At 40.0% G+C, this 25358-nt stretch overlaps 1 protein-coding gene across 1 annotated transcript in view; it reads right to left on the reverse strand.

Moving 5' to 3' along the window:
* CNTNAP5 (contactin associated protein family member 5) overlaps positions 1-25358 on the reverse strand; it is a 299098-nt gene that overhangs the window by 81846 nt on the left and 191894 nt on the right. Inside the window, exons 12-14 of the mRNA XM_086616177.1 lie at positions 17395-17514; positions 15056-15058; positions 4880-5077 (exon numbers count right to left, since the gene is read on the reverse strand). Of these exons, the coding sequence (XP_086472303.1) occupies positions 4880-5077; positions 15056-15058; positions 17395-17514 (321 nt within the window). The remainder of the gene's footprint in view (positions 1-4879; positions 5078-15055; positions 15059-17394; positions 17515-25358) is intronic.

The following is a 25358-nucleotide window of genomic DNA, read 5'->3' on the forward strand; positions in this document are numbered from 1 at the left end:
AAAAAAGAAGTGCTGTACACAGCAAGTAGGGAACTCCTGGAACTTGCTTTCCTGGGAAGCTGCAGAGGCAGGCAATACAATAAAATTCAAAAAGTGATTAGATAAATTCATGAACATCAGATCCACAGTAGTTACTAAATGGGACAGACAATGGCATAAACTCTAATGCTTTTAGTGAGCAGCTCTGGGTGATGTGAACCTATTGAGGGATGTGCTGAAGACATCCAGACTTGCGTACTCACCCTAAGCTGCAAGTCTCCAGCTGCCACTATTGGAGGCAGAATCCTGGGCTAGAGCGCTCAGTGGTCTGACCCTGCAGGACATTTCTTACCATCTTATGCTCTGACATCACTGGAGATCTCATCTGGAACTACAGAGGGAGCCTGCACAGACAAAGAGCTCTAGCAACATGCAGGCATAGATCAAACACCACAGAATTAAGTCTAAATTCAGAAATTGGGACATGCTCTCTGCTGCCAGGTAGCACTACATTTTTGACCCAATAATACAAGTACGAAATGTAAATGCAGTGGTTCACAGGTGAGGGCAAGAAGCTGTCTGGAATAAGAGGTCATAGACCTGCAGATAGCACGTGGTGCAGCTCGGCACAGGGATACAGGTCTAGCTGGGAGGCAGCTGGAGACCTGGGTGCGAGACATATAATACTGGGACTTGACAGTCTTAAGAGGGACAGAGAGAAAGTTCAGGGATGAAGCGTGTAGTTTAAACTGGACGTTTGAAATCAAAGCTCGAGGTGACATGGTGTGGGAATTCTACTGGAAAGAGAAGGCAGAAAAATAACACCACCTAAAGACATCCTTCTTCCTTTGATTTTGCTCTGGGACTGATCTTTTCTCAGGCCCTGCCTACACAAATCTGCTATGAACTTGACAGACTGTCAGCCAAGTATTATGAAGCAAGCTATCCTGCCACTGATACAGCCGTCACTGTGTTAAGTCCTTGATATGGTGGATGTGAGGCAGCTTTCCAAATGTGAAACCTTTGAATACACCCACTGCTTCTCGACTGAGCAAATTCAGTCAGAGCTGAGGGTTTGTTCAGTTATCAAAGTGTTTTCAAACTTTCAAACATCTTCTATGTTAACAGTTTAATTAAAGGTGCATGTGCACACATCCACCTGTCCTTGTACACATATCATTCTAGGTATGATCGGGTATGACTCAACCCTGAGATGCTCTACAAGGAGAGTAAATTAGAGCCCCAAGGACCTAAATCTGTCTTCAAATTCCCAGAATGCAGACAGCACATTTAGAGGTAGCCTAAGCTTCCTGCCCACATCCCTCCTCTCTTGCTAGCTTGTCTTTGTCCTCATCAGATGGTCTGTGCTTCTAGGCATGAAGCGGTGGTAAAGTCTGAAATCTTTTGCTAAGAGCATGGATGACTTTCCTAATTAATGCCAACTGTCAGATTTGCTCCTGTTATGTGGGTGTCTCTCCAATAGGCATGGAGAAGTCACAAGAGACTTGCAATTACTGGTCATAAATTGTACATGCCGTTTGCCACCATCACAAGAAAGTCAGCTATTCCTTTGCTGAACAGACATCTGGTCTGATGTTCATAAACCTCCTGAAAACCTATCTGATGGCAGAGATGTAAAAATGCGGTTCAGGGCAATTTAATTTTGGTTTTCAAAGACACGCTTGCAGCTAAGCTGTAGTATGACAGTGAGAACTGATAAGGCTGTTCCAGACAGCAGGAGATGGAGATGAGTAAACTCCTTTGCCAACTGCCAGATTGCATGTCTGACACGTTGCAGATGTAAATCCAAGTGACTCAATGGGGAGACTATGCTGAATCACACCCACTGGGGATGTGCCTATGTCTTCAGGGCAAGAGGTAGTAGAAAGAGAAGACAGACATATTCCTTTATACAAACTGGAACAATTTTACGCAAGCCAGGAGCCTCCCTTGCTTTCTCTCCGAGGCAGTCCAGAAGGCCATGTTTGTCCTTTTGCCCAGGCATATGATTTTTTAATTTCTTTTTCCCCATGTCAAAGCTGTGAAAGCTGAAGTTGCTATGTAACAACATGCATCTTTGCTGGAAAGTAACTTTACAAATGCAAAAGGAAAGAGAAACCTTTTTATTGCTTCTCTGTGAAACATGAGAGAGTTTAGATCCTGAAGAAAAGGATGTGGGGTTTTGTGCTACCAGCTGAAATAGCCTAATCATGCATTCCATCTCCTTGGAAAACAAGAGAGAACAAAACCCCAAACTAGAGGAAGCTCAGAAATGGATTAGATTCCTTGCAGGAAGAGGATTTTTTATAATTTTCTCAAGATGAGATATACCTCTGGGACACCTCCTTCCATCAGACATTCACTGCTAGGTTCAGTCCAGAGGTATCAACGAGTAGTGGTATTCAGCAGGCTGGATTAGGTCATATAACATTTCCTGCTGGCCTACAAATGCAGCATTGCCATCAATACATATGCATTTGTATACTGACTTCTGAAGGAAAATCTGAAGTGTGATTCATTAACCATAATAACACATTATGATACCCTTGCAACGCAGAGAGAACATAGTGCTTCAGGCATCCAAAAGCCTAGGCCAAATCAAGAAACAAAATCCAAGTTTTGATTTTTATTCTGTTGCCCTGGCTCCAAATTCAACCCCCTCCAGTTACTTCTGAGCATAAACAACACAGGTGAGAATCTCCTGCAGTAAGTCTGGCAAAACACCCTAGGGTTATTCACACTTGTAGCTCATCTGGAAGTTTAGGAATGGAAATTCTTTAAATCTTACAACTCTTCAAAACACCTATAGTGTTCAGCACTACTAAGTCTCTAGGCTTTTCTATAATACAGTAGCAGTTCACCTCAAAACAGATATCAATTAATAGGGCTATTTAAGGCTTTAGGTGGAAAAAATGTCTTTCTACTATTTAAAAACACTTAATATCAGCTAAGAACAAATTGTTACCCATATCTTGCCATTTCAAGAACTCAAACGATTTATTTTTGAGCATGTTCCATGTCTCACCAAACTTACAGCCTTAGGCTATTGAGAAAGTTCAGGATGAAAAACTGAAAATGTAATTAAAAAGCATACAATAGGAAGGAAAAGGAAGGGAAAAAATGATGGTGTCTGCCACATGTACAGCACTGGATTGTAATTTTTCTGATTTATCAGCTGAAGCTGTACTAAAGAGTTATGAGTCATACAATTCTTGCGTGGTCAACTGTCAAGACCACAGTGGCACGGCAGCAGCTGCGAGAGCACAAGCCGGGCTGCTGGACACACTCCCCGTGTCCTCTTCCTTGCGGAATCAAGAGTCACAACTTTGGTCCTGGACAAGTGAAGAAGGAGCTGCCTGTCAGGAACCATCTTAGTCAGTCTGCCATATGGTAGACAGCTTTAGCCCTGAAGCAGGATAGTTTATATACTGTCAATTTACACCAGATTATAGTTTTTTTTTTTTTCAAAGAAAGGAGAAATGGATTTGGATCCTTAAGAGGTGTCCCTGGCTTTATAGAGGCACCACATACAAAAGGTATCTCAAAATGCACTCATAGTGTACCTTTCTGCATGTGCATGACCAAGAACCTCACGGAAATACGTAAAAGTAATCACATGCAGACCTGCTTAATATTGTGGCACTCATCCTTAAAAAAAATATTTTGAAATAATCACTGTGTGATTATATCTTCATAGCATGTCAAGAGTGGCGTGGGATACAGAAGCCAGCAACACTGGAAGTATTTGTAAGACATTAGTTCCCTCTCTTTATAAGCAGTTATGCCTGCATTTTGTTTTCCCTTTGTGCTCTACCCTGGATGCTGATATTAAGATTTCATTCTTTAGGAAATGATTAGCAATACACGCCATTCTTGGCTGGTAAATTCTGATGATAACAAAAGACATAATTTACATGTTTTAAAAATAAACTGGCTGTAAGGCATCTGATTACTGGATCCATAAACATTCAGTGTTATAGTAACTTTGCTAGAACCAGGCAGGTTTTTGATACATCTCATTAGGCAATGTATTTTAACACAATAGGAACTCCTACTGCAAGCTCCCCTTAAGGCTTTCCATGGATTTCTTCTAATCCACTAACAAATTTAAGAGTTGCTGATAATCAAAGAATCACCAGGATCACACAGTCATTACAAGTAACCAGATGAGACTTCGAAGACATTCAGAAGCCTCCCTTTAAAGGCATTCACCTCTCTGGCTAAGCAAACATAAAATCCCAACCAAGAGAGGGTTGAGTGGAAAGCAGCCATCCTGAGTAGCCACTGGATATTTGATACTGCAGAGACACAAACTGATCAGACCCTCTGCTTTCTTGTTGCTGCTAAATTAAATCAGGGAAAAAAACTTACTCCTCCTATCATGGAGGAGTAATTAATCAAATTAATCAAATAAACTAATCAAAAATTAGTTTTGCCACAGAAACATGCTTTTACCAAGCAGCTTAACCATCATATTCAGGGCTGTGAGACTCAGGAGAGGGCACACTCCTCCTCTCCAGAAACATCATAAGAGTCTGGAGCAATCTAGATTCTTTCTATCTTTCATACACAGTTAAAAACTATAAATGAATAACAAATCCATTCACCATCAGCTAAATACAGCTTCGTGGTTTCCAAGTAGAACTTTCCGTTGTAGAACCTTTCAGAGCCTTTGTACGCATGAACTTACACAGTGGAAACTCCCCTGCAGCGCTCTGATCCTCTTGAATCAGAGGACAGGCACTGCACAGTGGTATCCAAGAAGGTAAAAGGCTTCTCGCTCTATTCTCTGTTGCTGCTATTCGTTTTGGTCTTTTTTCTCCTCAGTTGCCGTGTGGTCTGTATCTACCGTATAATCAATAAGAGCTAACAAGGAAAGATTTGGGATTGTGGCACTTACTCGGGGTGTTCAGGAGACGTGACTTTTTGCAATGGTAGGCTGCCTCCTGTTCGCAGTACTCTGCACTGTTTATCACGGCTTCAAGCTGCTCCGTGCTGCTGTTGTAGTTAAAGGACATGGTGTATGGCTTCTCCGGATCAGCTCCTCGGACTCTGGTTAGCCCTGTGGTGTTGTGCTGAACTTCGGTCCAGATCTTATCTTTGTTAAACAAAAAAGGATGGAACGGGAAGTTTAACAGCAAAAAACTTGCAACAAGCAAGGAACAAAAAAACCAACTGAAATCTAACGCTTTGCTGCATTGGAGAGAGGATCAGCAGGACCCTGGCCTCCAAAACGGTTACTCTGTGATGAAGACCTGTTACGGGTCAGTGTAACCCACAGAGCTGTTTCTCCCTGAACCAGCTCAAGCAACACTACAGAGCCTGCTGAGCAAGAGAGAAACTACAAGCTCCCTGGGAACCACAGGAGATTTTCAGCATCTTCTATTGCCAGGCACCTGAAGAAAATTAGATATGTTTCAGGTGGCTTTGGCCTGAGAGAAAAGACATAGTAATATGTCGCATGGTGGTAACACTCATCTTTTGCAAACATAGCGGTACCTGACAGCACAGCCCACGCTGTTATAACAACAAATGGTAGCGGAGAACCGCGGCTGATGAGCTCACACAAACTCACCACAAATAGAAACCACAAACTCTTGCCAGAAAGCTAAAACTGAGAGAATGTTCTTACCGCCCATCTGGAAGTCAGATCACTCATTTTACTCAGTTCTCCAATTTTTCTACCTATAAGTTGAGTGATGCCGGCTTGGATGATGGTATAGACTCGGCATCTGTAGTAAACTGTAAACGTTGATGCTTTTCCATGCTGGGGAGCCCATTCTCATCTCCTTCATTGCATTTACTGTCAGAATAAGGGATTTCGTAGCTGACAGAAAGCAGAATCTAGGCTTAAGTACAACCTGCACCGTAACAATGCAGCTCATGACCAGCATTGAGGTTGGCATGATAAGGAGAGCATCGCAATTAGAAGCAATTAGCTTAGCAGAGAGGCTGTTTCCCAGCTGGCTCTGGTGAGATAGCAATGGGCAAGATAACATGGACAGCCTGAACGGCCAATCTGCCGAGCTGACCCAGAGTGAAAGTCAAACTCTTTAATGAGGATTCATTGGACTAAGCCCTGAACATGCTCCATGATGTTATTGAGTCACATCCAGTAAATTCCCTCTTTCTTTATCAAAGACCTTGCTTGCCCAGGGAGGATAAGAGATACTGACAGGGCAAAAATTTAAGGAAGTAAATTTTAATCATTTGATGAGAGGAAGATTTCAATTTCACTTGCAGAAACCTATGGACTTACAGAGGAAGAGGCAAGATCTAGATAAGAGATTTCTATTTTGTTATTCATGCTTCAATAAGGAAACCCCAGATACTGCTGAACTAGATCTTTTCTAAACTGATCTTAAAAACTGTGCATTTAAGTATTCAGATGGTTTTACCAGACTACCTAGTCTGAGTTCTTGAAGAGCATGAGCTTTCTAGCTACTCCCAATATGCTAGTATGACGAGCCCAGTAGCTTGTGGTCACTGCAATACATTGCAGTTGAAGTATTTTTTGTTGAGCTACAAATATCCCACAGATTACCTCAATAGAACTCTAATAGGTGTATAAAAATCCTAAATGGACTATCTGTGCAAAGACACTCAGATGATTTAATGGATTGTCATTTGGAAGCAATCAGATGACAGGAAAGTAGCAACAACCATCTGGAGACTATTTAAAGAGGTCTGTTCCAAGACCTGGCTGCAAGTTACAGAGAGATTACTTCCCAGTAATGTATGGCATTAACTGTAAGGACAGTTTGTGCTCAGCAAATCATACATTCACTCACAACATTCTCATCATTTCTGTGATGGTGGATAAAAAGAGTTTGCTTATAGATCGGAAATTCTGTGGTTCTTGTTGAGTGTAGGACACTTCTTGTGGATTTTTTGAGTCGGAGCTCAATGAAACACTGCTGCAATGTGTGGTACATGAAAGTTAGATTAAAATCACAAGAAATATTGCAAATTCATTGCTTGTAAAAATTGCCCCAGTGGTTGTAATCACAGTCAGCACTGTAGGAGAATAGGCTGCACAGTCCTGAGCAATATATTGCTTCCAACACAATATAATTCAATGACTTCATAACACACATCTTGTACATCTGAAAGCAGTGATTCTTATCAGCCTGAGTCTCTCTGGTTTTGCTTTTGTTCTTTCAAGGATTGACACGAACAGAGCGGATGTTTCAGAAGCAGTTGAGGGTGAGCTAACTTTCTCTCATGGAAGTTGGTAGAAGCTTAACCCTGCCTTCACTGAAAAATCTACCAAAAAAGACAAACATCAAGTTGCTGATACTGTAAGTGTGATGTAAAACCAAGAGGTGATTAAACAAACTGGTTGCTGACATTCCAGATGGGTAGTCATAAGGTCTTCCTGACTTAGAGTTATTAAATAATTCTGAGAAGTTACAGTAAAATCACTGTGTGCTCACAACAGTGGCTACAGCTGTGCTCGGGAAGTACAACAGCCTGACGCTAGAGTTTCAGAGTGGTTAGCAGTACTGTGCTTTCCAGGTTGTGTACTGGTACATCAGGAAAGGTGCTGTGGGGGTACTTGAAAAGCCATAGCAAAGCATAAAACAATGTTCCCAAGAAGTGCTGGAAATGTAATTAATTGACATGTTTGAAATGAGGTTGGACAAGACGTCAGCAAACATACTGTTAGGGACAAGCACTCATTAATAAGTGTGTTGGACAGACTTTCATTTTCCTCTGTGATTGTTCATTAATTTTCAATGGTCTTGTTATCATTACAGCTGCATCAGCTGCCTCTCTGAGGTCTCAACTTTGACGTTCAAGAACTGCTTTTCTCCACATGATCTTTTAGAAATGAGAAGCTCACTGCAGATTTTCCATCCTCTAGTTTGCAAAGGGAAAGGAAAAACAAATTGAGATTCTTTCTGTACTCAAAGTAATTGTGATTTAGCAAGTACATTAGAACAGAGAGTTAAAAAAAAAAAAAAAGCAATGGCGAAATGGAAGAATTCTGGGGTTACATTTCAGAAATTTCCTAATCTTCACATATCTTATCTGTTACGCTTATTGCTTTTACAGATCAGATCTGTGCTTTTCTGGTCACTTCAAAGACTACCACTATCCGTCTTTGAAGCAAAGGTAGCCATCAGTACAATGTCTCAAAAAACGTATATACATTTGGCTCATTGATCTAGTGGAAGGAAAGTCATAGCCACTAGCAAGCATATCTCCAAGATGGTAAAAGCTACCATCATTCAAAAGTTTGTTTTTTCTCTCTATGCACAGCTGGTGTAGAAAGAGTACAGAGAAACACATTCTAGCTTTTTATTATTATTTTAACAACAACAACAAAAAAGCAATGAAAGAGGCTCTAAAAACTTGGGAGTCTGAAAGGAAATCTTCAGATTAGAAAGGTGGCCCAAACATCATAGATGCAAGACAAAAAGAGGTAGTGACAACGATGTTGGAGGAGGAAAAAGGAAGAGAGATGTATTTAACCATCTCAGCCACGCTTCTTCCTGCTTCCCAGGGAAAGAACAAGTACTTCCATTTAGAAACAGGGATGTGAGGCACAGAGGGTCTAGATAATGTAAATAAAGTCACATATAATCTCCTAGAAGAATAAGGGATTACTTCATATTACAGGAAAAAAAAACCACACAAACAAAAAAACCCAGAGTGATAAAGTTCTTCTTTCAAAAGAACACCCCTTGGTTTACATGCAGCAAATGAGCCTGAAAATGATGTGAACTTTAGTTTGCTTTGGACAGAGTGGGAGAGCTGACACTGCTCCATCCTGCATCTCAGCTGACTGAGGGAGAAGTAACTAAGAGCTGGAGGGCGGTGAATCTTGAACCATTCCAAGATAATAGTGAGAACATGTGCACTTGCTTCCGTAGATCAGAAAACCACACAAAAATAAACCCAACCTTTCTTCCGAAGATCTTCACTGTTCATGTCATCTCATGGGCTTTATTCAATCACCATTTTCTGCACCTCAAACCCAGTACCATTTGGAAAAATATCATACTATTTTCTTAAATTCACATGCACAATTTTTGCTAGGGATACTCCCAGAATACAGCTGCCTGCCTCACAATGAGATCAAGGAATTATATCCTTACAGCTTGATCAATGTGTACTCTGAAGCCTACTGACAACAATCTGGGAGTCTGCATTTCAGGCATGCTTCAGAACCTACGTAAGAAACGTAGCTGCAATCAGGACATACATGCAGATCACTACAGCTAGAAAGCAGTGCAACAGCTGTCTGCAACTTAGCTCCATGACTCGCATCTCTCTGCAGAGATTATGCCTATCGCTTTTGAAAATTGGGCTCCTAATTGGGTTCCTATCTCACAATATGAGGATTGTAATTTTTTAAAAAAAAAAATCTTTATTCTTTAATTTTATCTTTATTCTTTTTTGTTTCATTTTCATTATATTTTTAGGTAGTGACATTGTAATCATAGATGAAAACCATACTGTCCATACTATATGTTTTTTCCTGTTTACTCAATTTAATGAGCTCTCTCTGCACTTGTGAATTTACAGTGAGAATGAAAAGCTGTTCTCTAGGCAAAGGTCACTGTTTATTTTACCTTCTATTATTCCACTTTATTATTTTATTATTTTCACAGCTTAGTAAAATTTCAAACCACACACAAGCTGAAAGTCATTCAAACTCAGCAGGAGAGTGCACCCACATCTCCTACTGTATAACCTGGAATAGTTAAACGCAGCCTTGAAAAGCGGATTTCCTAAACGCTTGTTAAATTGTTCCATAATTCAAAGGTGACAATGCTTTAATTTCAGGATAATGCTACAGCTTTATGACTTTGCAGTTTTATTTAATGGTCCAATTTACTAGGATATTATGCTGCCTGTATTTGGTCCTAGGAGATCTTTTTACAGCACGGGACTGCAAGGCATTCAGCACACTTTAGACTCTCTGTTCAGCCTCACCCATAGTTCTATCATCTTGCTGGAACCCTCCAAGTTGCTTTTGATAGCACACAAATTAAATTGAGGGAAATTAGAGCAGCTGGAAAACTGGCTTTCAACGAGTTCTGCATTGTCTAATTCTCATTTTATTCTTCAACTTGAAATATCTCTGTGGAGCACATTTCACCCATACAGACTGCATATCCCTCCTCTGTGATTTAGGAGGTTTGTCACAAAACAAGATTATTCAGACTGATTAAATTGCCAACAAGCCAAACATACGGTAAATGCTACATAAGAGAGAGAAAAATTGCTCTGAGAGCTCTTATGATGCATTTGTTTCACGATGCCCTACATTGAATGCCAAATATTGTCCTGAAAGCTGTACCTGTAACTACAGGAGGAACCTCACCAAAGACAGACTCTCCTCCTTGCACACTGTACTGTGTTAAGGTGCAGTGGCAGTTTAACCCAGCTGCTTTAACAAACACCCCTCAAAGCATATAAAAGACAATTTCTTATCTCAAACAGCTTTAATTCACCTACTCCAAGGAGGTGTTTTCTGAGTCTCCTATGAAACCCACTCATAATTTTTTTTTTCTATCTACCTTTTTTTTTTTTTTCTGCTGGCTGACCCAGCATATGTGCTTATTTTGTACTCGTCGGCCTCCTCCTAGTTTCTGATTCAGCCACTTCCAGCCAGTACAGAAGCACTGCAATGCATTTCCATGGAAACAATTCTGGGAGGTTCCCATCCTCCCTAGTCCTGCCTGCAGCCCATTCTCCAATGGCACTGGCAGACTGCACCGGCTGGTGTGCGTTCCTCAGGATGCTCAAGCCTGGAACCATTCCCCTTCTGTAAATCCCTCCCGGTCATCAGTAGCCAGCACTGGGGAGGCATACGCGGGGCCAACCCCAGCTCCACAGATACACTGCCCCAGCCCTGGCAGAGAGGGCAGAGCTGCATTCCCACCTCTCTCACTTGTGACAACAGTGCAATCCTCTCTCACTCAATCTCCTTCATTTAAGGTGATTTTTGAGACTCAACATAATCACTTTTCTGCTGTTTCACATGTCTTGTGATGCCACAGACACCTGCACGAGCCTGGCAGACAAGAAGTGGAGCCCATGGGAGACCTGGAGTCTGAGCAGGACATCTGCAGGTTTCCAGCACAGCAGTAGACACCTATGTCTGGGGCAAACAGATCCAACCCTTGTAACTGAAAGAGCTGGAGCGACTTTTAGAGAGCCACAGCTTAACTCTAACTTCTGAGCACTGCAAAGATGGTGAGAGAATGATTGAGCTGCAGTAACTCTTGGTTAAAAGGTAAAGGCTAGAGAAAAATATGTACTGTTACATTCTGCAGTACTGAAACTTCCTTGGGAGCCTCCTGCAAGCACGACAATGAAGGCGGCCTGCAGGACTTCTGCTGTGATACTCATCAGAAACACAACAATTTCACAACACAGATTTTGCTGAAATCAGCAAGGCAGCTGTTGACAGCTCAGTGCCTTCGACGTAATATAAATACTAAAGGTTTTTCATTTTATAAAGTTCTAGGACACCTAAAGAAAATTCGAACCAGAAATCTGTAAATTGTCAGAACTAACGTGTGCCAAAAGACATGTAGTGTTTGAGGGATAAACTGTAAATCTTAAAGGGTTGTCTTAAATCTAAACAGTAGTAAAAACTTGTAAAGTATTCCTATTCACTGTTTTCTCCAGTGATGAAGTCAATTACAATTACAGACAGTAAGCTGCAAGGTACAGAGATTAAAAAAACCTAAAAATTCTAACAACAAACAAATAAAAAGGTACCCTAAAATCTTCCTTAAGAAGTTCAAAGCTATAAAATCTTACCTAGCTCATTCTGAGAACCTCAGGGAGTTTCCCCATCTAAGTTCTTTCTTGTCCCACTATAACATAGTTGCAGGTAGTAAAACCAGAACTAAGGGCATCACCTCCTCCTCCTTCTTCTCTCTACTATTGCCTCAGCTTACTCAGTGGTAGCCCTCCTTTCCATGTAAGAGTCTGCCAAGCCCACAGGAAATGTAATAAGTGATATATCAAACGGTGACTTCTGTATTCATGTAACTGCTATACACAGTAAAGGTGATGATTCCTTTTGGAAAATGGATTCATAAATTATAGAAGCAGATGAACTGAGATTCTTATGTGGAAACAAAGGGAAAGGTGTATGCCATGGACCAATTCCACGATTATGTTGGGAACATCAGTGGGGATCCCTACTGCAAGGATTGAGGTCTAGCCGGCTCTTTGCAGTAGCCCATCTCTTTGTTACTCCAGTGTGCTCCTTTTTCACAGCAAGGTGAGTAAAGCTGAACTGCTACAGTATTTTCCTCAAATAGCTGACCAAATATCATACTGTAAATGGGACCTATTCAGACTTAAAGTATTTAGACACTTCAAGTAACAAACACAACTTGTACCCTCCTGAATTCAATCCTCTTTACGTGCCATGGAATATGTGCTATATGGAAGAATAAAACCTGTATCATTACCAGCTGAATTAAAAAAAGGCTAGAAGTAATACATAAAAATTTTCAAGTACAACTTTGGCAATGTTCTTCACATTTTTAGAATCCTTTACTCTGAGATTTAAACACAGTTTCTATACAGTTTTCTAAGTTAGAGCAAATAAAGTTTTACTTTTCTTGCATCCAAAATATAGGCAATATTTGCATTTTGAAGAGACTGCAAAACAGAGATGATCAGCAACAAGGAGATATATATTTTTGTTCATTAATGATTTTTTCATTATTGCAGTTTCAAAAACAGATCTTGGACTAGCAGCAAGAGCTGGGATAAAGAGCTTTCCCCAGTCTGCACCCCTGGAGGGAAAAAAAGGGGGGAAAAAAGAAAAGAGCAAGCTATTTGAGAACTGGACAAATATCCGGCCAAGACAAAATTAACCATTGATCTTGTCACAGCAATTTCTAAGCATTATTGATTTGATAGCCCAGGGTCTGCATACAGTAAAACAGCATCAGCAAAGAAGTACGGTGACAGAAGGACTCAAGCGTATTGTAAACAAATCTTTCAGATACCAAGGGTAAAAATTTACTCTGGAAGAGATAAGGAAAGGTAACTACAAACATTTTCCATGCAGGGCAGCAAAACAAGTACATGGATGTAGATCGTATGTCTATAAACTTTGCACTGGAGAATATGATTATTAGCATTTAAGTAGTACTCAAGACAGATCAATAGATTTCTAAGGAACAACAGAAAAAGAAAAAGCCTCACAATGTCAGAAAGAGTGCCAGACCAGAGGTTCAGAGGGTCCGTTAGCCATTTTCTGTATTAATTATCAGTTACTTCAGTAGGAAGTGAAGATCAATTCAACTGGGCTAATTATCAAACAATCAGTCTACAGGGAAAACTTCTTTCCCAGCGCTGGTGGTTGTTCATTAGCCCAAAGCATGACAGGATACGTCCTCTGTGCACTTAATGCAAAGAGCATGGGTGTAAAGCATGGATGATGGGAGAACCCAGGTAAAGCAAGCAGAGCTAGTTCACATTCCCATGAAGCTAGCCCTGGAAACAGACTAGCTATGTTCCCTTGGTGCTGAACACAATCATCCCAAATTAATAATCCCTCCACAGACCCACACAAATCCTCATGGTGCCTCTCATAGCATCCACCTACATATGATCATGATTCGGGTGCATATGTATGGTTCTCTTCCCTCCAACACATATTTGGTGGGGTTGCTCATTGTTTATTATAATCAATGAATTTCCCTGTGAAAGTGACTTTGTTTTGCATATGTAATGGGTATGTAAGGTGAAGAAAACATTATGTTAATAAGGTGCTGTCTTTTTCTTGGAAAAAAAAACCTAGTTTGTTGTGTTTAACTGTCATTGAACTCTATTTATCTCTATTGTAAGAAAATGCAAATGAACATCCCCCTTCTCTCAATAAGGCCCATTCACTTTGAGTCCTCCCAGTCTAAACAGCCCTGGCTTATTTACTTTTAAACCTCTTTTTGTACAGACATCTTTCAATGCCTTTAATTAGCTACATTACTGTTCCTGACAATCTTCTATTTCAACAACATATTTTACTTTTATTAGAAATAAACAGCCTTCAAGATAAGATCCTTCTAAAGTGCTTCACATACGCTTCCCTCTTCTTGACCAACTTAAATAATAGCATGCATCCACAATTTTTGTCACCTTGCTTTTTCAGCCACTTCTCCAGACAATGAATAAATACATTTATCCACTCTGGTATCAGCAGATATCCTGTGACACTCGACTGTTAAATTTCTTGCCATGCTGAAAATTGGCTTTATATTTTTTAATACTTTTTTCCCTCTCTTTTGTCTCTGCAAAATTTCCCTTCCTTCTTTCACTCCCTCTTTGTCTTTGTGTGACTGTCCAATTCCCTTTCAACACACACAATCACGATCTTCTGCTTTCTTCAGAATTTTACTCAGCAGTGGGCTGTTAAAGTTGACAGGCTGCAGAGAAATCACTAGGACCATAGACACAACGAAGTAACTTGTAACGTTTATATTTCCCTTATCCCATCACATATTGGAATGCCTATAACCAGATATCAATATGTGAGAAAGCAGATGTTAATTTGCTCTGGTTAATAACTGGCTACAAACAAGATCCTTATCTGTTCAATTAAACACATAAAAATTAGAAAGAATTATAAACAAATGGAAAGGAACATTACAGAACACCACTGTCCTCTAAATGCAATGATGCTGCTCATTTCTGATTATCTGATTCCTTCTTCGAATTCATCCTTCACAAATTCAAGGCACTGTATTTCCCAGAAGTCATTAGCTCACTGCACCTTTACTTTTAAACGTACTAAATGAGTCGTTTCAACAGATTTTCCATTTCACTTCCAAACTCTTCAGCCTGAACACATTTTGGGCATAAAAAGTTTACCTCTTCTTGAACTGTATACAAAAAGAACTGCTAGCCTGAGTAAAAGCAAAGCTTCATTTAGCCCAGGAACCCACCTCTGCCTTTGAGGGTGAACAAAGATACTCAGGGAATCAAAGGAAAGCAAACGGTTTTCCTGAAACTTTTTCCTATTTTCCAGTGATCTTTGCCTCACAGCTGCCTGAGCTGGGAGCTGCAACTAAACCTTCACGTTTAATTGCACCTTCTGAATCTATCAGACAAGATGAAGGCCTTTTCCAGCCTGGGCTTTTTCCCTCTGTTGATACACAGGCCTCCTTGATGTCTGTGGCAATAAGTTTCAAGTTGAATTATTCATTGCATCGGAAAAAGAAAACAAACAAAAAAAACCCCAAATTCTGCTACCTAAAATTTTACTGTCCCTTAGCTCCAAGGTGATGAAAAAGAATTAATCCCTATTTGCTTTCTCTATGCCACACGTAATCTTTGTGCATTCCTGTGACAGTTCCCTCCACCATCTTTTTAATTTGTTTAGATTCTCCATACATAGAAGCGATTCATGCTTCTGACCATCTACATTTTTCCATTCACAGCAGGTGTGTATGGATTTATGTCACTGAACAATAACGTTGACTTTTTTTGTCTCTGTTCCTTGTATGTTCCTAATACATAGAATTTCATTTTTTGACTTTCCCCAAATATTGATACTTTCAGAAAACTATGCAGAAGCATCACCTGAAAAGAGTATCAAATTCAGAATCTATCCCTGTGTACATAAAGTTGAGTTATTTTTTTCTGTACTTTGCACTTAATCTATTCCTGTAAACAATTTTTATCAGCATTAACACTAAGGTAGATTCCCAGAGAGAAGAGAAGCTCCAGTGATTAAGGCACCCAAACCATATTTAGATGATACAGAAGCATAATCCAATAGAATCTCAAACTCTCCAGACATAGTAAAATAGTAATTTCTTTCTGCACCTCAGTCCTCTTTTATGCAAAAGGAATAATAGAGATGCCTGTGACAAATGACCTTCCTCTGTCTCAAATAAGGACATCTAGGGGAAAAAAATAGAAAGTTTTCCAGGCTAGGAGGTTCTGTCAGTTTTCCCCACCTCCACTTTTCTCATAACCAAAATAAAATAAGAATGTCAGCAAGTTCATTACAGATAGAGAGAAAATCAGGTATATGCCTTCTGGATCTCTGCCAGATAAAATTTATTTCAGGAAAGCAGATGCTTTCTGCAAGGAGTTTGTCAAAAATCCTACTACTTCAGCAGAGATAAAAAGCACTGACAATGTTGTCATCACACATATTTATATGATAACTAACAAAAATTAGCACATTTCCCATAATGGAGATCAAGGAAGGATATTCAGACAGAAAGGTGAAACTGTTTCAATTCTTATGAGATACAACAACAGTGAAGGAGATACATCTTATTAAATATTTGTTACACTGAATAAAAACATACTTAATAATTAACTGGTGTGCATTGCATTAACATAATGATTGCCCAATTAAATCAAAATTAACATTTAATTTGAGACACTTTAAGTACAAGGAGATTAAGGAATAAAATATGAATATCCTGAGTCCTTAGTTTTCAGGAGTGGGGAGGTGATATGTGGCAAAGTAGCTCAAGCAGAATTAGCAATTTAGAAGGGATAATAAAATATTCTTTCATCTGCACCTGGCCTGCACATTTGCACCAGCTAGCAAAAATGCCAAACAAGAGGCAGTCTAGGAGATTTCCTCTCCATTTCAAAAATAAAAAGGACTCTCTACCATCTACCCCAGTCCACTATATGGGTTATGTAATCTTTTCTCACATCCTCTCATGACAGTCCTATAGATAAAATAGGACACGCTTCAGGGGAGAATTTGCCAAACAAGTATATTCATTTGAAACACTTTTTTAATTTAAAATTACAGAACTGTAAGGTTGAGAGGTCTCGACCAACAGGTCATCTTGCCAGGCTCTTTCTCCACTACCCATCTCTTTGGTGTCCCTCCTCCTAAGAAGATCATGTCTTCTCCATACAGATATCCAGGACAATCAGGGTTTCTATCCTCTGGGACATCAAAGGCAGCACACTCATACAAGGGGTGTATTCCTGCTTAAGTCAGACCAGAAATGTCTATAGCTAGCTCAGTCCAAGGATTTAAACAAATATTCTCAGATTTAATGTTCTAGTAAAGCAGAGATACTATTCACAGTTACAAAAGAAAGCTTGAATTCTAAGTTTCCACATCTTTAGTAAAAAACACACATCTCATTAAAAGTTATGATATTATAGAAACTACATCAGCAGTGCCCTTTAGAAGATGCAAATACTATCATAAATACCACTTAGACACAGTACAAGGCGAGTCCTTCAAACTTAAAGTTTAAAAATCACTTTTACATGGATACTATTTAAGGAAATAAGTCAATGTCAAACCTCAGTTACTACCAGTTCTCTTCTTTTTCCCACTACTGAGACATCCATGACTGTGGGGTTTTCTTAGTAGTACAACGAAAAACATGCCAATAACATTAGAGGCAACATAAAGCACCAAAGCAAAGATTAGGTCATTACCTGTTATATTGCAAAAAACCCGGAGTGGTCCAAGTGGTCCACTTCCATCAGAATCGATGTAGAAGAAACCTGACGTCTTCCCTTGGTGTCGGTAAGCCTCGCAAGATTGTTCATAGATAGCTTAAAAAGAGAGAGAGAAATTGTATCACATAAACGAGGAGAAAACAGGACAGACCCATTTTGTACATGAGCGCTGCTTTATTAATTGCCATAACATAAACTGTTGGTTCACTTCTCATTAGCACATGAAAGAGTTTACTGCACTTGGACCTGAGTCCATGCCTCAAAATTAGGCTTCCTTGAACTTAATTTATTCTGGCTTTAAAGATATGAGTATGGTCTTATTTTGGATTAAAGTATGTAAATACTTAAGTAAACGGATATGAACTTTCAAACATGCCATCACCTAATTATGGAGCGATACATATATACACCCACATAATGATATTTAACAAACATACACATATGTACATGATTTACTACTTAGGCATGCACTCAAGCCTTGTCATTACAGAAGACAGGTATTTTTGTTAGTCTTCAGCTTCCCTGAAGGATATTGTCAACAGGTAACTTTAAGGCCCTACCCACTATCTACTGCACAAGTGAAAATATGCTGCTGCTCCTTAGCAGAAAAGCTCAAGCTCAGATACGGTCTCCATCCTGGGTGATGATTTTATGCTTTAGATCTTTTTTTTATACAACCAGCTCTTCCCCTCTGCTTATCAATATTCTTCTTTTGGAGGATTAGTGCCCACAAAAATGCCAAGTGGTTAATAAAACAAGCACAGCAGGTCACTGAGAGCAAGAACAGAAGGAAAAACTCCCACAGGACAGTGCAATTCCTTGTATTTGAGGCACGTTTTCAGGCAAGATATTGTAACTTCACACGGGGCAAAGAGAAAACCTCTACAGAGAGGCAGTTATGAGGTATCCAAAAGCCACATGCATGATCCTGGATTTTGAACAACAGTAACCTTAAATCTCATTACAGGAGGATTGATTTTTTTTTTCCACCTACTTAAACACTTACCTGATTATACTGACAAGGTTATTCTCTGTAACAGCTTATGATTGTTCAACTAATTGGCAGCAAATACAATACAAAAACACAGACTGACTTAACAGATAGATCAAGGCTTCATTTTTTCTTCCTATGAGACAGAGTTATTTGGAAGACACAGTAACGGAAATGCAAGCAAACAGAATTACCTCTAATTTTAAGTAAGCTTTTGAGTATTACTAGTAGCAGAACACACAGAAATTTATTTGGACATCATCTCTGGTTGCTGTGAGGCCAAATCTACCTCTTTCTTACCTCTTAATTTTAAGAGCACATTTAGCTACTATTTGCACATTCAAACATCATTATACAGCAAACACTGATCTTACACAGATTGGGAGATACTCAGGGGAACTTGTGAATAACCCATTATTGAATAGCCACTTCAATCTTTTTCCAAGCCCCTCACACCTCAGGCAGCAGAGCAGTACAGTTAAACTTGATATGGAGTAATATCTGCTGTGTCAAGATTGTAAATGCAAAGTTCCCCATGCCTTTCATCTGGAAAGAACTCAAGGAGGTTTGCAGATTGACTGCAGGAAGAGCACTTCCTCACCACTTCTGAAACACAGTCCCTCTGAAACACAGAGCCTCTCCTGTAGAAGGCAGCAGTTGCTCTGCACCAGCAGGAATAGTTCCACGTTCCCACTGTGGTGCACGCATGGGCTCCCATCCCTCCTTTCCTCTCACTCCCTAAAAGTAGTTTCTCTAATGGAATAAATTTCAGAAAGACTTAAATAGCCAACCTGAAGCAGCCTTTTCTGACTACTACTCTGAAGAGTGCTGTAAGATAGTTCACTTCTCAGATTTTAATGAAATTCGAACATTTCTTCACTTCTGCCAACAAAATAGAATCACAGTTCTAGGGACTCTGATCCAAAACTGGCTATGAATTAAGAGTCTCACCAGTTAATCGCTTGTACCATTCACTGAAATATGCTTTCCCCTTTTTATGTTTCTCTCCTGACCAGATATCTTTAGCAGGCAGAACATTACTAAGTGCTAAGTATGCACAGCGTTACCCTTCCTGGAGTTAAGAAGCTGCTTAAGGTAGTCAGCACCTGGTGAGAGAGTGCTTTAATTAGTATCCATCCTATAATAAACAGAATTAAGAAAGCTTCTTCCTGACAGTCATTAGCCTGTAAACCCAACACAGCCTGATGTAGAAAGCACTGCAGGAGTCCGGATCGCTAAATCCCCCTCTGATAGTTGGCCAAGAGTACACATTAAATGCAAAATAAAATAAAATCCCCAAACCAGAACCTATTCTTCCACTATTCACACCTCAGGGGCTAACAGAGAGTCTCTCAGCTGCCAAAGTGCTGACTAAAGCAACTAGAATACGGAGGGTCAGGAGAAAGACCGTAACAGGCAATTAAGTAAGCAATCAAGGAATCATGGTTTGATCAATTTGCAAAGTTCTCAAACTGCAGTTCACTTCGTGAATTTGCTATCATCATCATTACAGGACACTTTATCTTGTCTCATTAGGGAATATGCCAATTGTTTCCCCTGAACTGTTTGCTAAGTATTTTTGAAGACGCAGGATGTGCAAGGGGCAGAGATAAAACTACTATGTTGTCAGTGAACTGGCACAGCTGGAACCTTCTTCATCACGAACTTTTTCTTACTAAGTGTTTTGCTGCTTCTTGACTGTCAGTTTGGCTGGAGCCCAGATATACTTTTTTTCAAATTAGTAAGGAAAGATGTGAAGATTCTGCCATGAATAAAGTGGGCAGACGCAAACAGAGATGATCTACTTACCTTTAGATGGCCCCTTTGTCACTGCAACTTTGAGGAAAAAAAAGGCTGTACAGAGCTAGAAAACAGGCTAGGGGTGTTCAACTGGCACAAATCCGAAAGGATGCACAAGCTTCAGTGAAACTACAGTTAAGTCTGCCAGAGGAAAATCCATCCTGGTGTGTTTTCCTTTTGGATATATGAGAATTCCAGCAGTAAATACTAGGGAGTAGCAGAAGAAGTGGGAAAAGGCTATAAACCTCAAGCTCTAGCACATAAAACATATTCTAACTATCATGACTTAGAGAAAGTTGTTTTGGTGGACAGTTTATTTTGTAGTTGCACGCTGGAAGTTTCACATGTCTGTATTATAAGCATTGGTACTGCATACTTCTAGACTGGATGGGCCATTGCTTTAGTTCTCTCTGTTGCTATTTTATGCTGTAATAATGCATCAAGGAGAAAATGATATTTGTTTTCCAGTCACTGACAGAGGCCCCCACAGACATGTCAAGTGCACTATCCATTCCAAGCTCTGCTCAACATCTTTGCAGGCTGAGTCGATTGCTCGTTTCAGAATAAAGTTACAAAATTCCATTTGCTGAAAAAGGCCCTATTACTCCAGTGACAACTTGAAGCTGTCTTTATGGTTCAAAGAAAGACAAGTCATTCTTCTCTTTATGCAATCAGAAATATCATACAAGAGTAAAACACAGAATGAACAGTCAGCTGTGACTGTTAAGACCCCAGAGCCTTTAACTTTGAAAACTGCCTTCATACTTATGTTCTGTTTTGTGCCAGACTTCTCTCATGTAGACAGAGATGTGGTCATTTTGAGAACAGTAGGAAACCGTTACTGTAGTTGTCATTAAAGAGTCACCAGCCATTATGCGTGTAATAGGGCCTCACTTTCAAAAAGCAAGTCCTAAGTGCAACTATGGAACTGTTGACAAATGCATACATTTTCATGTCAAACAACGTTTGCAGTAATTATAGCTTTTTAATAAAGGAAAGGTATTCATCAGTTCGTTCAGCTTAGAACCCATCAAAATTTTCAAGCATTATTTTAAATTTAAATAACAACAGAAACACAAACAAAAAATAGTGATTTTATTCCTTTCTGTGAAGCATTTTAATAGTGTTTATGCTTTCACTCCTTCAAGTTTGTTTTCAAATTTTAAAACGTTCACCAAAATGGAACCAAAACAACAAAAATAATGTTTTTTATAAGCTGCTCATGCAGAACTTGTTTTCTCATTAAAATGCTTAATGAAGCACTTTTTGAAAACATAATTTCAAAAATGAAACCTCTAAGTTTTCTTTTGTCTCAAAGCAGCAAGTTTTCCTTCTTTAACCCTCCCATACTGCTTTTAGACTAATTTTGACTTGTATCAGCCATTAAAGATAAAATGATAGTTTCCAGCAACATTTGTTTCACCGAGACAGAACAACTGAAATCATAGTATATGATTTTCAGCCCCTTCTGCGTGTCCTCAGGCCTTTTTGGGACGGAGCTGCACTGCCATGCAGCACAGCCCTGCAGTTCCTGCAGGCAGTCAGGATGCAGGTGTTTGCTTCACAGGGTTGCATTTCACTAGTGCTTGACGGCAAGAGATGTCAGCAGTGCACATGAACCCATGCTATGCCCCTTCAAGTACGGCTTGGACCTCATAGTCAGGCGTGGCAGGTAAAAGCATGAGGGTAAACTACAGCACAAGGCAAAACCCAAAGTGTAAAAGGTGTCACAGGGGCAGAGTTTGGCTGATGGGCTATTGCTGGTAACAGCGGCTATTCCAGGAAGACAAAACAAGAAACAACTTGACTCCAAGGTCCCAGACTTAGTAAGGGAACCCGGACATCAGAAATATCTGTTTTACTTGGTCACAAAGAGAATGGATGTCTCTTATTGCCTTGTTGGGTTTTTTGGTTTTTGTTTTTTCCCCTTCCCAGATTCACTTACGAGCTATAACATTGGACCTTGTGCTGACATTTTTGCAGTGCTCTTTAAGGAATTTTTTTAAAGGCTACTGCTGTGTTTCACAAAGAAATTTAAAATCCTCCCAGAGCTAGCTACTGAAACTGATGCAGCCTGAGAGTCTCACTCTTCATATCAAGAGCTGCTTCTTTAGGTACTACATGTGCTCTTCCCTACACATGGATGAGCCATGCTGATGGTGTTCAGGTATGCACAATACTGACAGAATTCAAGATATCTATCTCCCAGCCCCTTATATCCTCTGTGAAACACATATAACCAATTTCTCCCTCCGGTATCTCTTTCAGCCTTAAGTATCTGAAATTAAGCTACCTTTTGAGATCAACAACTTACCCCATCAGAGCATTCATTTTGAAAACTGCTTTACTCACTGATTGAAATGGCCAACTTTTCCTTTAGATCTCACTTCTCCTCTTCTCAGGTGCTTAGGAAATGGTTTGTCAAACTTTGGTCAGCATTTATAAAATAAACACTTTATCCTCAGTCAAATCAAAATCACCCAATTCACCCATATATTCTCTCATATCTCCTGGAATATAAAGATTCATAAGCTCAAAAATCAAAATTATGGATCTGAAACACATACAAATCTCACAGTTTTTCAAGCCACACATACTACATCTCTAAAGAAGCATCCTATCAAAACTATAAATATGAACTTTGGTTGATCAAGGTTCAAGCTACAGATCCATGATTCAGACTCCAATGCCAGAAAGGCATTAGGAGATTTTAATGTCATTATAGTAACATATTTTCATCTTTTGTGTAAAATCAACCACAGAATTTCATTTTCTAATTCCTACACCAAGACCCTTATGACTGGTCAGCCGAGCACACGCAGTAGCTCTCTGCACCCCGCAGTCAGGTCCGGCAGGGCTGGGGTCCCTCTTAGCTTGGCTCTGCAAGTGAAACTTCAGCCTTGATTTAATACGCCGCAAGAGCCTGACAAGTTTTAAATATGAGCAATTTCTTTACTGTTCAGCTCTCTGAAGTATCTTGAACCTGTTAATCCAACTGTTTTAATTACAGTCCTTAAACTAGTAGAGATTGTATCCCCGCTGTAGCTGAAATCTTTAATAGAACATGGCTGAGTGCAAACATTTGCAAGGTCAAACTTCCATCGTTTCCAATAAAGCATCTTTTATTCAGTTTTTCACTGTTACTGTATTGACATTTGGCTTCCAATCTTACTTTTGCCCTAACCAGTTCACCTGCAGTCTCCATCATAGCCTTCACTAAGCACGGTTACTGTTGCACTGTGGAGCTCCCAGCCTTTAGCTCGCCCCAGGTTTCCTGAGTACTTAACAACTGTTTCCTTTGCCCCCATGTTCCTATCTTCTAAAATCTCTTCTTTCAGACAACTTTAATTTCATTTTTCACCTCCTGTTCTATTTTGGCTAAAAAAAAAAAAAGAGTAAATAAGAAAAGACTGTTCTTTGTACAAAGACTTGAACTTCTGCAAATAATCGCCAGGGAGGAACATATTTAAAGCCCTCTCTCTTCAATGGATGAATGAACTTGTTATTCACACTCCTTTCCCATATTCAAAATAGTGTTGGCTGTTGGACTCAACACAAAGGTTACAGTGATACTCAGACTTCAGTTTTACTACTGGGAGACCAGACAAAGTAAACTTCTCCCCCCTCCACCTAGCAGTACATTACTGGCATAGACACAACCAAGAGCATAAACTCCAAAACAAAATCAGTTTTTCTGGTTGCTTTTTTTTTTTTTTTTAATATCAGAGGACTCTGTCCTTTTCAAATTTAATAGACACGAAGATAACTTTCCTCAAAAAACAAAATTAATTAAAAGGAAATCTTAAAATTCCCAATATTTCGTTCCTACTGTACTTCCAATTACTTGGAAAATTGATCACCTGCATTTCCTTGCAAACACTCTGAGCTGGAGATTCAGAATTTGAGCTCTACCAGTTATGATTACCAAAATGAATCCTTTAATATTGCTGTTTCTAGATTGGATTCTCATAACCTAATAAAAGTAGCTGATATTTTCAGCTGTTATTTCTTAGTGGGAAATAACATTTTATACAATAAATAAAATGCATTAAAGAGACCTAAAGAACTTTAATTCTTGATTTCATTGGGAGGTGCTGACACCGTCCACTCTCCAGATAAAACGCAGCAGCAAGATGCATGTTGCTTTTACCACCTCTAACAATTGCACAGTCATGAAAAATCTGCGCCCCATTTCATTGCTTTGTAATTCTTTGCACCTTAGATGCAAAGAGTAATAATAACCCCTACAATAATTATTCTTATTGTATTCTGAGGTGAAAACTTCTGTACTGGTTAGACTGGAAAGGCCTGTAAGAGCTGGGGATTCTATCGGGATCTGCAACCAGCCCTGGACTGACAGCCTTTTATGAGGACATCACCCAGTGGGTGGATGATGGTAGAGCAGTGGATGTGGTCTATCTTGATTTCAGTAAAGCATTTGACACAGTCTCCCACGGCATCCTCACAGCTAAACTGAGGAAGTGTGGTCTGGATGATCAGGTAGTGAGGTGGATTGTGAACTGGCTGAAGGACAGAAGCCAGAGAGTAGTGGTCAATGGGACATAGTCCAGTTGGAGGCCTGTATCCAGTGGAGTCCCTCAAGGGTCGGTACTGGGACCAGTATTGTTCAACATATTCATCAATGACTTGGATGAGGGAATAGAGTGCATGGTCAGCAAGTTTGCTGATGACGCTAAACTGGGAGGAGTGGCTGACACACCTGAAGGCTGTGCTGCCATTCAGAGAGACCTGGACAGGCTGGAGAGTTGGGCGGGGAGAAATTCAATGAAATACAACAAGGGAAAGTGTAGAGTCTTGCATCTGGGTAAGAACAACCCCATGTACCAGCACAGGTTGGGGACTGAACTGTTGGGGAACAGCACAGACGAAAGGGACCTGGGGGTCCTGGTGGACAGCAGGATGAACATGAGCCAGCAATGTGCCCTTGTGGCCAAGAAGGCCAATGGCATCCTGGGGTGTATTAGAAGAGGTGTGGTTAGTAGGTCAGGAGAGGTTCTCCTCCCCCACTACTCTGACCTGGTGAGGCTGCATGTGGAATATTGTGTCCAGTTCTGGGCCCCTCAGTTCAAGAAGGACAAGGAACTGCTTGAGAGAGTCCAGCGCAGGGCCACAAAGATGATTAAGGGAG

This window comes from Tauraco erythrolophus, chromosome 8 (assembly GCF_009769465.1).
Source record: "Tauraco erythrolophus isolate bTauEry1 chromosome 8, bTauEry1.pri, whole genome shotgun sequence".
Taxonomy (NCBI): domain Eukaryota; kingdom Metazoa; phylum Chordata; class Aves; order Musophagiformes; family Musophagidae; genus Tauraco; species Tauraco erythrolophus.